At 36.9% G+C, this 15,250-nt stretch overlaps 1 protein-coding gene across 2 annotated transcripts in view; it reads left to right on the top strand.

The window, feature by feature from the left end:
- Positions 1-14,978, top strand: part of grik3 (glutamate ionotropic receptor kainate type subunit 3) — an 85,645-nt gene extending 70,667 nt beyond the window's left edge. The window contains exons 13-17 of one of the 2 annotated variants that reach the window (XM_081696359.1): positions 191-309; positions 4,028-4,245; positions 7,004-7,229; positions 7,739-7,989; positions 10,118-14,978. In XM_081696359.1, the coding sequence (XP_081552485.1) occupies positions 191-309; positions 4,028-4,245; positions 7,004-7,229; positions 7,739-7,989; positions 10,118-10,543 (1,240 nt within the window). In that variant the 3' untranslated portion in view covers positions 10,544-14,978. Of the gene's footprint in view, positions 1-190; positions 310-4,027; positions 4,246-7,003; positions 7,230-7,738; positions 7,990-10,115 lie in introns of both variants that reach the window. The other variant, XM_081696360.1, reaches the window with a different exon arrangement.
- The last annotated feature ends 272 nt before the right edge of the window (positions 14,979-15,250 follow it).

The raw sequence follows: 15,250 nt of genomic DNA, 5'->3' as shown, positions 1-15,250 counted from the left end.
GCCACTTGTTAGAAAGTGTGACGATAATGTGCAAGTGTAATATTAACAAAATCAGATACCTTGAAAATTCATTTCAATAAAAATGATTAACTGTCTCCTGCTACTAGACTAATTGGTCATAAAATGAAATTAGTAGAAGAGGTTATGCTATGTTGCACTGGGATAATGCTTGCCTCTTCTCTCACTGCAGATTTAGCCCTTATGAGTGGTATGACGCCCACCCATGTAACCCAAGCTCTGATGTAGTAGAGAACAACTTCACGCTCCTCAACAGCTTCTGGTTCGGTGTAGGTTCCTTGATGCAGCAAGGTAAAGAACTTTCTCTATATTTCTATCTCTCCAGCTCCTCCAAGTCTGCTTAACATGCCTTCTAAAAAACCTTCTGCTGACAGTGGCATGAAGCGACTGCTTCCAAAGAAATGTGGTCTTCCATCACAGAGGAAAGATGTTGTCATGCTCTGTGTCAGTGCGAGGAGGAGGAGGAAGTGTCAGAGAGCTGTCACTTGCTGTGGCAGGTTGGAAGGATATCAGTAGAGTTTGTTTCTGTAAAGCACTGCTTCTGTCAGGGACCCTCCTCTCATGTTGTTGGTGAGGAGTTGAGGTTAGGATCAAACCTCACAAAAGATGATAACTCTGCCAGTGTCCCAGTGTCCCCCCAGAAGCCTCCGCCTTAAATTTCAATCATTCTCCTTTCCAGAACTTCTATGACACTCACTCTCGTATAATATTTATTTATTTTATTTTTTTGGGGTGGGGGGCATTTAACCTCAGATTTCAAAGTTAAACACGGAATAGAAATGCCCAAGCTTTTATCTTATGAGAGAATCATTTCTCTCTGCCTCTCCACCCATATTTGCCTGAATGCCAATTTATTAATTTTTTTCTTTCCATGTGCACTTAGTTCTAACCTCACAAAATTACTGGAAGATGGAAGCTATTAGAGAAACACAAGCCTGATGCTGTTGTTTCCCATACCCCTCACAGGCACACATTAGCAAATGATGCCCCCAAAATGAAGCAGGCATAATAAAGTAGGCAGGGGAGAAAGAATGACTAATGAAATGTTTAAGCTCATGAAAAGTGAAGTTCTCTGTGGTGAATCTCTGCCCATGAGGATTGAAAATGCGAGACTCAATTCATTAAGTATGAGAGCCTTACTGCTCTGCCCTTGAACTGCATGGAATCTCTGTCAATTTGCCACTGCTCACAGATGCAAGTAGTTCACAAGTAGTGCAGTGTTATGGAAAGTGTAGAGGCAAAATCAATAAGCAACACCCACATGATATTTCAGAACCCCCATGTCTCAAATCTCTCTCTTCTTGCTGGCAACAGTGCTGGATGCAGTCCAGCAGCTAGCAAGGCTCACTTCCTCACATCTTTTCCCACATCTTCCCCCGTACTTTTGCTGTTGTTGATGTTATTTTTGCTGTAGCTGTAGTTTTTTTGTTTGTTTGTTAGTTTGTTTTACATGGGGTCAATTGAAAGGGGTTCATTCTAAACTTGCATGCAGCAAGGAATAGAAGTATTCTCTGAAATGAATTAAGGATATTCTTTAAAAAAGAATTAAGGATATTCTTGAATTAAGGATATTCTTTTTATTCTAGGATATTCTCTGAAAAATACATTTATTAAGAAGTCTGAGTGTTCTTTTTAAAGCTACTGATTCCACCATTATTATTTAGTACTCCTCTCTAGTATTCTTGTTTGACTGTTTTATGTCAGACAGTTTTACAGAGGGACATACTTGCTTGTAGCAATGTCATTTTGTAAAAATGCACGTACTGATGTGACTAGAGTGTGACAGAGGCAATTTGTCCCTAATCTTTCATTTTCACTGAAGAGAGATGCCTAGATCATGTGAGGATAAACAGAAAGGAACAGAAACACATCTTTCATACACACCATTGATTCAGTACATAGTGTACAGACAAAGTATGTTGGACAAATTTGACAGTTTTCTTATACAAAATCTCATAGGACAGTTGTGTGAAAACCTACTGTACAATGGCCCACAGAGCAAAGCAAACCAAAAACAAAATAAAACCAACCAAACAAAAAATATATAGTCAGGAAATCACATTAATGTCCATATCTTACAAATTGCTAACTAGATAGGTAAAATCAAATTACCTGTGCATGCCTTAATACCTATCACATTAGATTAGATTATCGTGGTTTATGTAAATTCTATATTTGCATTTTTGATGAGCTTTCTACAAGCTTCTTCATGATAAAATTGTCTACCTATAGAGGCCTGCCCCAAGTGGCCTGTTGAGCAAAACTAATTGAAGCATTTTTGGAAAAGTTTTGTTTTTGTCATTGTTGTAGGCTTAATGTTAAAGTGCTGCACTTAAGGTTTCAGTGTGGCAAAGTGCAAAGAGTGTATGAGTGCAAAGCCAGCTCTTCCATTAGCTAAGCTAATTAATAATAATAATAATAATAATAATAATAATAATAATAATAATAATAATAAAACTTTATTCCTGTTGCACTTTTTAAAATATCTGCTAACACATGCATACGAACAGCTGTTAGCCTGGCATAACACTGCAATTGCATCATAAGCCTTTCAGATGTGTTGCATTTATGGAATGGAGTGATACTGTGTGATCTTGAAGCTCAAGACTTACTAAAAAGTCGCTACTCACTTCTGTGCTCCACACTTCACTCTTCACTCTTAAATGCTCTGGTCTCCGGTGCAAATGAGAAGCCATGGGCTATCTTATCAGTTTTCTTTCACAAAAATGACACATAGTTTTGTTTTTACTTACCCTCCTATTAAAAATTAAATCACTGTTTAGGCTTACCCTGTGGTCTTACACTGAGATGCATTTTTTGCTTTGCAGTTGCCAGGAGGGAGTGTTAGTAGCAGCTGATGATTCTCATGGGGCCTTAGAGATAGCACACTGAAGCTTCATGGCTTGTGGGGAAAATAATATGACTGAAAAGCAGGGCACCACATTTAATATGACTCACAGCTAGCCCCACAGAGGCTAGTTCCCAGCTGGGTGCTGATTAGCAACTTACCTGCTCTCCTCTTTTATGGAAATGAGCAGATGTGTAGATTCAGCATTATGGCAGTAAATCTGGCTCTCTCATGACATCAGCATTTTCTTTTTCTGACAGTCTAGTTCTACACAGAAATTTATTTAGAAAGAGCATAAAAACCTAGCAGCTACATGTTCATATTTTCATCACTTGAGGGGCATTAGCTCAACCTTCGGGCATGCAGTGTGGGCAGGAATGTGCATGGTGGCATACTATCTGAGATCAGCATTTCCCCATCTACTACAAATCAGTAACTTTTAATGGAAATGGTTAAATTCAATAGTAGCTTTAGGAAAGCATGGCTTAAAAATATATGTAAATATGTTATTGCATACTTTCTATTGCTGATGTAAATAGAATGTTGTTGTCTTTTCTGTATGGTTAGTTTATTAAAAACAACTTCTCTCTCATTATCTCTCTCTTTCTCTCTCTCTCTCTCTATATATATATATATATAGAGAGAGAAAGAGAGAGAGAGAGAGAGAGAAAGAGAAAGTTGTTTTTAATAAACTATATATATATATATATATATATATATATATATATATATATATATATATATATATATATATATATATGATATATATGATGTTATGCATTGTTAACTGACATTTTTAAAATATTTATCTTGCCAAATGTATAGATGTGTCCTTTTTTTTCCAACATTTTCACCCCCCGCGCCAACTGTCAAGGATAAACATTTATTCATAGAGCCAATTAAAGGCATTTTTTTCTACATTTTATTTGTACTTCTACTTATCCTGTCTTGTCAGATTCTTTAATATGTCTTATTGATTTTTCTTGCAGGCTATTTGGCATAACAGAAATATACTCTTATTTGTGATCCTTTCCTTGCCTTGTACTGGTTATCTTTAAATGGTTGACACCACTTTTCATTGAGACCTGTGATCCAACTTTCTGCTGTTACTGCCTCATAGTTGGTGTGCAAGAGTGAAACAAACTGTTGATTCCATTGTAGGGTCTGAGCTGATGCCCAAAGCTCTTTCCACACGGATCATAGGAGGCATCTGGTGGTTCTTCACCCTCATCATCATCTCCTCCTACACGGCCAACCTGGCCGCCTTCCTCACCGTGGAGAGGATGGAATCTCCCATCGATTCAGCCGATGACCTGGCAAAGCAGACCAAGATTGAGTATGGTGTAGTAAAAGATGGAGCTACTATGTCGTTCTTTAAGGTAGAATTTCCTTACATGTGTCTCAGAAATGTTTTGTTGTGATGAGGGAAGTAACAAGAGAGTTAATGTGAATTTAGATGGGTGTCATGTTCAAAATGCTCAAAACCTACTTTCATCCTAATATTAATACTGTACCATGCTATTGAATGTGTGCTGATGGGCTGCTATGCACTGGCACTGAGGATAAGAACAGTAGGATGTGAGTAAAGGGACTTTTTTGAATTGCTTGAGCCAACTTTTCAGAAACCTTTCAAAAACTTTTTTCTTCTTACACAGAAAAAAAATAAAAATCAATACAATTCCACAAGAGTTGTTTTTCCTAGCTCCTAGTTAGATCATAATTCTCACTGCAAAAGTAATTCTTCAGCTCTGCCTCTTTTATAGGCTGTTCAAAGTATTCCTTTTACATTATTTTTTATTTTTGTTTTTTGCAGTCTTTGGCCTTTAGGCTTTTAGATTTGGCTTTATTATTTTGAGCTTTTCCTCTGGTACTTCAGCAGAATACCATACATTCTATAGTAAATGATACAAAAATATGTCCTTAGACTGGTGATTAAATATTTATAAATTCAGACAGACTATGGTACTTTTTAAAAAAAATTTCCTGTTTTGAACTTTTTTTTCTTTTTCCAAATGCTTCCTCATAACCTTGTTTTGTAGTGTATCTTAGCATTTTCCATGATTTATGCTAAGGTAGTGACTTATAGTGAGCTAAGGAACTTTTCTACAGTGAGCAAATCCAAAAATACTACAAAACCTTTGTCAGGGATACCTGGCTATGAGTGATTTCAACGGAATCAGTACTTGCTATTTGTCTGCTCTCCATCATATTTTATCTAGTCTGATTAAATAAAATCATACTATTTTTGAAGTGCATGATTGTGGTATCAAAAACAAGATGAGAGAGACAGGTGTTTCCAATTAAACCATCACTGCTGTCAGTTCCGTCTCATTAGCACAGAGAGGACTAACAACCCTAAGTTAACACAGGGCACGGGGTAGTCAAATTCTTTAGCCATGAAAAGTCTTTAAGAGCTGAATTGGAGATTAACTTGCTGAACCAGAAACAGCAACTGTTAATTTAATGTTTTATCGAGTGTAATCAAAGAGCACTCACTCTCTATAATTCTCATGTGTCATTTTAGATGCTTGATGGAATTGAGCCAGTAATTATCTGTGATTAGCTATGGAAGCTAACATGACCTCCTTGTAGAGAATAGCTTGAAATGCCATTTAAACTAACTGCAAATCATGTAGTGCTATAACATAGGATTCTTTTTTCCTCCATACTAGATGAGTTTTTGTCCCATGCCACCATGTTATTGTATGCAGTACATCAAGCAAATCAATTCTAAGAACAGATTATGAATGCAATAATCTAAAAGACAAAGATGCTACTTGAATCACTATGTGTTGGTTTTGTCATTCTATTGCTTATTCATTCTCAAGGAGTCAAAGGCTCCAGCCAATTCCCAGACACTTTCAATTATAATGTGAGACACCAGGGAAAACAGCATTTGAGGGAGGGAAAGAATAACAGGTGCTCAAGGTTAACAGAACAATGTCAACAACAGCACTGCTTGGTGCCGAGTAGGAAAATCTCACAGTAATATAGCCAAAGCCCAAGAGAAACAAATTGCTCATTTGATTCATCTGTGTGTGTATGGGGGGGGGGGGGGGGGGGGGGGGATTGTATTGTTAACTACACACTGTCTGAACTTATTACTGATAGAATATTTACAGCACTGTACTGCATGAAGGACCATTTAGGTCATTATTCACACTTGACTTCTTACCCTCTTTATCATACACACATGCACCATCAAACTGCATACTCATATACATGCAACATCATAGTTCTATTAAACATTGTCAAACTCTCTTACAAATGATGTCATACTCTCTCACACACATTATCAAATTCTCATGCATCAAACCTCTTACACTTCTTTTCAAATTCTCATGAGTACATTTTCATACTATCTCACGCATACTATTATTCTTAGGGGTGTGTGTGTGCATGTATGTCTAATGAATAGTAAGTGTGAGCAGTATAGTAGTTGATGCATGGGAGTTTAATAGGGTATGAAGGGGAATATGATGGCATATGCAAGATGTGTGTGGGACACTATGACAGTGTATGCACAAGAGTTTGACAGTGAGTGTGAGAGGCCGATACAATGTGAGAGCAGTATGACAGTGCATGTGTGTGAGTATGAAATTATTTGAGAGACATCAAGTATGAATAACCATAGTACTGTATGCTTAAAAATGCAATTCTCCTAATGAATTAATTGTACCACCATACTGCTGTCACTCTTGAAAGACATGGAAAACTTTCTGAGCCAGATATCTAACATATATTGAAACATATGTTTTATCTAGGCATACATCACACCATGGTGCAACAATAATGATGTTTGCAGTTTGTTTGTTTGTTTTTTGTTTGCTTTTGCTTTTTTGTCATTTGTTTTGTTGACCTATCGTTTTATTTGCATTAAATACTTGTTCTCTGCTACATTAGCAACCACAAAACAGGGGCGAAGGTTGGCCCTTGCTTATTCCACTGTATGAATCCATAACAATTCTAGTCTTTCTGTATTGTTAAATTGCTTAAACAAGAATGCAACTGTGTGGCCTACAGCTTGGTTGGTATATCAGCTCACATAGACACAAATAAGACAGAACTGGTGAACAGTGTCCTTGAAGAGCCAAGCAATGTGCCAATCAAATTATTAGCCATTTTCTTTTGTTCCAGAAATCGAAAGTTTCGACATTTGAGAAGATGTGGGCTTTTATGAGCAGCAAACAGAGCACATCATTTGTCAAGTCAATTGAAGATGGCACACAAAGGGTCCTGAAGTCTGACTATGCGCTTCTCATGGAGTCGACTACCATAGAATATGTGACGCGCAGAAACTGTAACCTAACCCAAGTTGGAGGCATTATTGACAGCAAGGGCTATGGCATTGGTACACCCAAAGGTAACCCTGCACAAAATTACAACACAACAAATCTAGAATCATTTCTGTAGGTTTTGCCGGTATAGTGGTATAATGATTGGTATAATGGTTGATATAATCTTTCATATAAGCAGTTTGTCCAAAGTGGCCTTCCCTATCACTACCTTTGATTTAAAACTTCTCAACTCACCTTTGTAATCTGTCAGTTTTCAGTCTTACCATTCGGCCCTTGATTTTCTCATGTTTATCTATTATCTGGCCATATTATTTAGTTCTTAATCTTAAGGCATATTAGTTAGTAAGTACTGTGAACTATTTAGTAATAGCTACTTTGAAACTAATATAAAACAGTGTAGTAACAAGAGTGAGGAATGAAAGGCTGAAAACACCAATGTTTCCAAGGAGTATAAATCTGTAACTCACAGTATAAGCTCTAGGTTACTAATAATTTCAGAAAGTAGTCCTTTTTCTGCAGTAATTTATTCTTTAGCCCAGTATGTATAGATATACATCCTTTGCTCACTGCACAGGTTCCCCTTATAGAGACAAAGTGACCATAGCAATCCTGAGCTTGCTGGAGGATGGGCGTCTGCACATGCTCAAAGAGAAGTGGTGGAGTGGGAGCAGCTGCCAGGAAGACGAGCGTTACGAAACAGGCCCCATGAACATCCAGAACCTGGGGGGCATCTTCATTGTGCTGGCCTCGGGTTTAGTGTTGTCCGTCTTCGTTGCTATTGGGGAGTTTATTTACAAACTTAGGAAGACAGCGGAGCGTGAACAGGTGAGTGATGTTTTAGTGGGAGATCAACTTGTTAGGAGATTGTGGTTAGAGAGAGTGGGAAATAATAGCATGATATGAAGGAAGAAGATAAAATAATCAGAATGCAAGATGGTATACCAAATATAAGGTGATCTGCTACCTATTGCCTTCACAGTAACTTCAGGACTTTGAGTGCTGTTATAAATGTTCTGAACAACTGCAAGTGCCTGCATTTATGTCAACATATTTAACAGCTGGAAACTGGCAATGTAAGAAGCGTGAACCAAAAATGTCTTCAAGTGTGTAGATATGACAGAAAATTGTCAAAGTCAGTTGTAAAAAAAAAAGAAAAAGAAAAAAAAGCTGTGTTATTCACATTTAATGATATACAATGACAGACAAGTCAAGGATCAGTTGTCTGGAAACAAAGTACACTACCACAATGTGTTAATATAGTTTGTAGCTTCATGATTCTGTGATTAAATGGTTAAACTGATGATGCATTAGCAGTAGGAGAGCCTATTGAAATATTATGCATCCTTGGGCAAGGATTTTCAGTGATTTCTTTGTTGAAAGCAGCAGGCCTAACAATTTTCCATGACATTTGTTGTCACCATATAAAATTTTCATTCTTTAGGTGCACTGTCATGAAAATTCAGAGCTGGAGCCAAAAAATAAGCTCATACCAAGCCAGTACATATTTTACATATATTACATTTATGCATAAATATAGATAATACATGATCTATATAACAGGTTAAAAACTTTGAAATAGAAAAAAAATTCTTATGTCATGATAGTTTGTACAGGAATATTTAATGCAGTATTATAATAGCAAATCTCTTACTGAACATAGCCTATATCAATATGATAATATATATAGTAATAGTCTTTTGAAGCCACTCAAGGTTCAATTATCAAGTTTGTGTGTTCATTAAACTAGGATAGGTGTTCTTTTGCGCTATCAACAATTGGAAAGTTGTTGTTAATCTTTATTATCATCCCTGTTAAGCTAATACATAGTTAATTTTTGTCTTTTTTTTTCCGGATGTTGTTGCTCATTAATTAACTGTTCTGTTTCGATATTCATGTGTCACTTCCAACTCCCACCCTCAGGACTGTCAAATCGTTTTAGACCTGCTGTCCATATTTTAAAACTGTTCCAGTCAACACATTTTTGCAATTCAGTTCAAACTAGAATTAGGGTTAAAATGCCCTTATACATAAATTGCTGTCACGGCGTGCCTCACGGAGTCCTGTCCTGCGTGGTTCAAACCCGCTACCCGCTTGTGTTTGTGTTGTGTTTTCTTGTTTGTAGCTACGCCCCTTGTTAACCTGTTATCTTGTTGTATCACACCTGCCCCTTGTTATCCTGTGTATTTTTAAACCCACATTAGCTATGTCCTTTGTTGGTCATTGTCCTACATCATCCTGACTGTTGTCTGTGCTGCATTTAGAAAGCTGTGAGAATCCATTTGTGTTATAGGTGTTACATTCAGTGTTCACCGTTTGTTGTTAGTGTTTTACTTTCATTTTGCAATAAACGTCTATATGTACACTGGTCACGTTGGCATCCTATCCCTCGCCGTCTCTGCTCCCCAGCATTACAGTGGCATGTATTAATAAGTATTATATGAACAGAATAAGAAACCTGTGTAATATATATTCTTCTCAAGCCAAGAATATTGCGTTCCCATCTTGCAAATGCTCATGACACAGCTGATATAGGAAATATTTTAGAAGATCTTTTAAGGAAATATTTTTGTGATTGACTGCTGTCTGGAAATTAAGTGCTGTTAATTTTGCAGTTGCTGCTTTTTTAGCAGATGATAGCTAATTGAAGCATGGAAAATTAACCTCTTTTTAGCAAATGTTAGAATGGAGCATGGGACAGTTGTGCATTGCCAATTACTATTAGACCAAGGGTTGCACTGGACTTGGCCTTAAAGGCAATAGGGCAAAGCTTTAAAAATGGCTAGAAAAATCATTTACCATGGTGTCATGCCCAGTTAACCTCAATTCATGTTTCTTCCACTCCTCCCAGTGTGAACAATGACAGTCTGGCCGTCACACCAATTTGACATGGGTGTACTTACTTCCTCTTTTGCTTTCCCCCTACCCCACCATGTCTCTTTTTTTCCCCCAAGAGGTCTTTCTGCAGCACGGTGGTGGAAGAGATCAGACTGTCGTTCACGTGCGAGAGAAGAGTGAAACACAGGCGCCACCAGCCACCAGCCATGGTGAAGAAGGACGCCGTGATCAACATCCACACCTTCAACGACCGTCGCCTGCCGGGAAAGGACAACGTGAGCTGCAACACCGGGATGACGCCCGTGTTTCCATGACGTGCCTGGGGGATGGGCACCTGAGGCACGTTCCCGGCGCCATGCCTGAGAGCACCGACTATGGCTCAGAGATGATCACGGCATTCACCATCAACCGCAGAGACATCCGTAACCAAACGGCAAACCAGAATGGTGGCAGTAGCAGCAACCCGGGTAATGACCACATCCTCAAACCAATGTACCCCACCATGCCACTAAGGGAGGGAGGCCGCTCCGTGTCCTTCCTGTGAGAAAGATCCATGAGGACAGCTTTCTGGGCTTGAGTCTGATGTTTATGTATGAAACACAAACACATGTTCACCATCTGTTCACTGGAAATCTAAGGAGTCCCTACCCAACCCCCACACCAAGAAAAAAAAGACAAGCATCTCATTGGAGCAAATGAAATAGGAGATAAAAGAGGCTTCATTGAAGCATGGCAATAAACAAACTACAGAATGACATGAAGGGTGTAGTTTCTCATAGAGCATCATTTATAGCACATCAAATTCATTTTGGAAATTCAGTGCTCAGACTAATTTAGTTTGGATTTTTTTTTTTTTTTTTTAATGCTGAGGGCCTTTGATCCTATTGGTGATGGGAACAGTTTTATGGGAGCTATGTGACAGATGTGCTTTGGAATTTGGGATTAATTTAATTTGGGATTGGAGACTTGGCTACTGGTAATATCTGAAGTTAGTGATGGTATGCAACCTCTAGATCCACAAGATTCAAGATGGCTACTGAGAACAGTGCATATGACATCCTTTCTGGTTCACAGAATGAATGCACAAACAGGGTTGACATAACTCAAGGTAACAAAGCATATTTACATTAAAATTTTTCCTCCCTAAAGTTAATAAAGGTTCTGTATGTAGTTCCATGTCTTATCATAGGGGCAGGACTAAATCCAATTTGTTTGTGTGCCACATAATATGCTGCCACCAGATGTTTTCTACACATTAAATGATAATGAGTTGACTGATTACCACAATAATTGCCAAAGATCTGTCCACAAAACAAGTTAGATATCTAAATACACATCCACTCCAAAGCAGCAGAGAATAAAACTAATTCAGTTGTGCTTATGCACATACAGATTACTTCATATATTCAAAGCTTAATTTTAATTCATTATTTTCATCAGCTAAGCTCACATTAACAGGATATGATACAAGCTATTAGATTTAGCATATTTTAGAAACAAAATATACACAAATACATGACTTTCATTAAAATAAGTGTTTTACTAAGCTTCTTTTGAAGTAGGGACTACAAAAACATTACTTCAGGTGTATAAACACATATGATCTGCCTGAAGTAGGGATACTACACAGTACATTCAGAATACTCTTGTTAAGAGTATTTGAAATATGAAATCAGCACAGAAGGTACCAATGCATTTGCTTACATTTGTTTCTTTCCATCTATTTCTGTACTCTTTTCCTGGGTCCTCAAGTGAAGAGTCTTGCAGAAAGGATGAGAAAAAAGAGATAAGTGGTCCTTGGATGCCATTTCTATGATGTACAATATTAGACCGGCAAGCACTATAAGCCACATACTCTGGTGACAGTCTGAATATATGTGTCATATCTTTCCTCTGATAGTATTCTTACCTCACAAATGAATTTGATGTAACATTTTTCTGAATTTATGTATGTCATCAAGAAGTATAGGGAGGTTATATGAAATTGAGGCTTACAGTTTTTACAGTAGTTGGATTACAGTCAGGTATGCATGTTGCAGTATGTATGTAACTGGACAGTGACACAATTTTTGTTGTTTTGGCTCAGTATTCTAACACATTAGATTTACTGCACAATATGATTTATGGCATTTACATGCATAAAAATGCATTAATTTGAAGGTGTAGAAATTACCTTTTCCCATTTCAAGGAGCCATAAATAATTGGTCAAATTACCATAACTTCCTCATACCCAGGGAACAGTGAAGACCAATTTCACTATTATATAAGGATATAGTGTGTTGACATTAAATAAAATTGTCACATTTCAGGGACTTGTTCCCTTTAGTCTCATCTTCAGTAAGTGAAATGAATGCTCAGTTTGTTTAAAGACAGGTGACTGACTTGGCCATTCAACAGCACTGCATTTTTGGGCCTTAAAAACTCTTTGGTATTTTACTAGTATGTTTTGGGTCACTGGAACTTAGCTGGATCCGAGCACTTAAGATGCTTCTGTAAGTGTTGTATTTATCAATAAAGACATGTGAACCTGTATCTCTGGCTTGCTGCCATATTTATCAGATGAGGTGGTATACTTTAGATTACGGACAGCTTTCTCTGCACACTCTCCTTAGGTTTTAATTTTTTTTACAGCCAGTTCCCATATTTTACCAACACCCCACCCCCAATCACACAATGTCTCCTAACCTGAGCGGGCCAGAACTAAGGTATGCTTCCTTAACTATTGCTCATTCCATATTGTAGGACAACTGAGAAAAGAGTTCAGTCTATAATCTAACAATTTTTCAGTCTGTAAGATAACAAATTCTCAGTCTTTAATTTAAGACATGTTAGGCTACCATCAGTCTGATGATCGGGACAGAGAAACCAAGCCATCCATCTTGAGAGAGCAGGGCCAGATGGGTTCCTTTGGATTCCAAGTCATGGCTAGCTGTGGTATTGTGAGGATTCACACACAGGTGCTAGGGAGAGAACATTACCCTCTTGGCCAGTTGTGCCACTTATGAGCTTTGTTAGTTCTCTTGTGCATGATACAGTGACACACAGCTGGCAATCATACAGCTGAATATTGAATTGTCCAAGTACATTCTAAAATTGTTTTACTGTCCAATTACTTGTGATCTGCATTATAGGTGTGGTATTCCCAAAATGAACACACTTCTTTCACTGTACAGTCATATGTGTGTATGAGAGATGATGTGTTTGCAGGTAGAGGTCTGTGGACGCATACAGGTGAGTGTATGATTGCATTTGGTCTGACCAGTGTTCTGCTACATGTCCTATGCTTTTGCATAGCCTTTAGCTGATTCATTCTGCAGACATGAGTTAAAAGCTTTGAGGCAGCAATTAGGCTTTTAACTTGTTGTATCTGAGGATATACCACAGTTTGCCAGGATGTACGTTGAAAGCTGTCTGACTCACTGTTGACCAGTTTTGAGAATTTTATGCAGCCTTGAATTTTGCTATTTTGGGTTTCCTACAAATAAGGCAGAAACAATAATTGGACTTCATAATATACAATTGGATTGAACAATGAAGGACCCTCCTTCATCCAGTCTTATTTCTCTTAGACCACGAACAACATTAAGTGACACTTCTCATAGACTGCATTAGGTTAGATTGACTGTCTAAGGTTTCCTTAGTTTGTTATGCAGATGTGACAAACAATACACATGACCAGTGTTAGCATTATGAGATTTAGGTGCTAAGAGTCTTCACTTGCTGCCTTTTCAGGTAGCTCAAGAGACTGCATACCTCTGTGAGGTAAATATAAAAGACAGTGTCAAAAACATTTTGTGTTCGACCTTTTTACTACAGATAATGTAATGATCAAGATAACTCCAATTCATGGACTTGTTGTTGATTCGGTGCAAACTCATTGTGCAAGTGTCTTTTAAATTCCATGTAATTTTAATGCCCTCTTGCAAAGTAGACTATATATTAGATGAAAGGGGAAAATTACTGTATTTTGCTAAATACTGATTTTTACCTGTAAATTGTTGTCTTTATTTCCCAATACCAATCCTCTTTATAATAAATCAAATGGTGTATCAGAAATTGTAAATACATTTTGTAGTATAGGATCTGTTATATGATTATACTTGGATGGAATTTAGAAGATAATGATTTTATCTCTAAACCTTATTACCTAATACACTAATTCATTCAAAATTGCGAAGTGATTAAAGAAACAGTTTGATATGTGTGTCCCACTTTAAAAAAAAATCTAATGTATTCATATAGAGTGTATATAAATAAAAAATAGAATTTGATTTTTGGAGGACTAGCTGTGATTGCTTCAAAAAATTGAATGATTTTTCATCATATCTTTAAATTGTTCATGACTCTGTGGATCAGCATCAACTTTGTCCCACCACTTTAGAACGCTAAACAGAATTCATTTTGCATATTTTTAATTGTTTGGTTAAAAACCTCAGAGTAGAATGTGGTATGCATATGATGCCTTTATTCTAAGACATCCCAGTAATTATGTACCTACAAATAACAGACTACATATCAAACAACTTCAGGATATTCAAGCTGTTGCCTCATTCACTTGAATAAATTTGATAAAATTGGCTCTTAAACCTTTATTTCCATGTATGATCACCAGATAATCTGGTACTTTTGAATATTTAGCAATGTTTCTAAGATATAAGCATAATTATACATGCAGTATAAAATTAATTTCATTACTCAGTATAGACCTTTACAGTACCATAATATGACAACAATGATGACCTGTTTCTCTGTACTTCATGAACTATTATATTATGAAATATCACTTATTTTCTGTATAGATTGCAACGTAACATAGAACATTTAGTTTAAGTATTTGAATCTGTGCTATTTAAAGAGCATAAACCTCTATTTTATAAAGGATGAATAAGCAATGTGAATAATGTTGTTTTGCAAAATTATATGACAAAATAAAATAAAAAAAAACCTTTATAAATTATGTAATCTATAAATGTTTTCTTTCAGTGATGATGCTGTTCAGGTCTTTATTTAATTTTTATTACAAATTTTTTTCTTCTGTTTCATTTTTTTTTTTTTTTTTTTCCTTTTGGTGTGGGGGGAGGGGGGGTGCTGCACTTAATTGTTGGAGGGCGTATTTATAAGAGACATACAGAAGATATGGTGCCGCATAGGGTTTATTTGTGGAGATTCAGAATTTCTATAAATATAGTTTTTGTAATGTCTTGTAATTTTTTCTTAGTAACAGCATGGGTTGAGAGGCATTGTATAGTA

This window comes from Electrophorus electricus, chromosome 14 (assembly GCF_041902795.1).
Source record: "Electrophorus electricus isolate QZ-2024a chromosome 14, ASM4190279v1, whole genome shotgun sequence".
NCBI lineage: Eukaryota > Metazoa > Chordata > Actinopteri > Gymnotiformes > Gymnotidae > Electrophorus > Electrophorus electricus.
The sequence above is the reverse complement of the archived record's forward strand: the minus strand, read 5'-3'. Positions and strand labels throughout refer to the sequence as shown.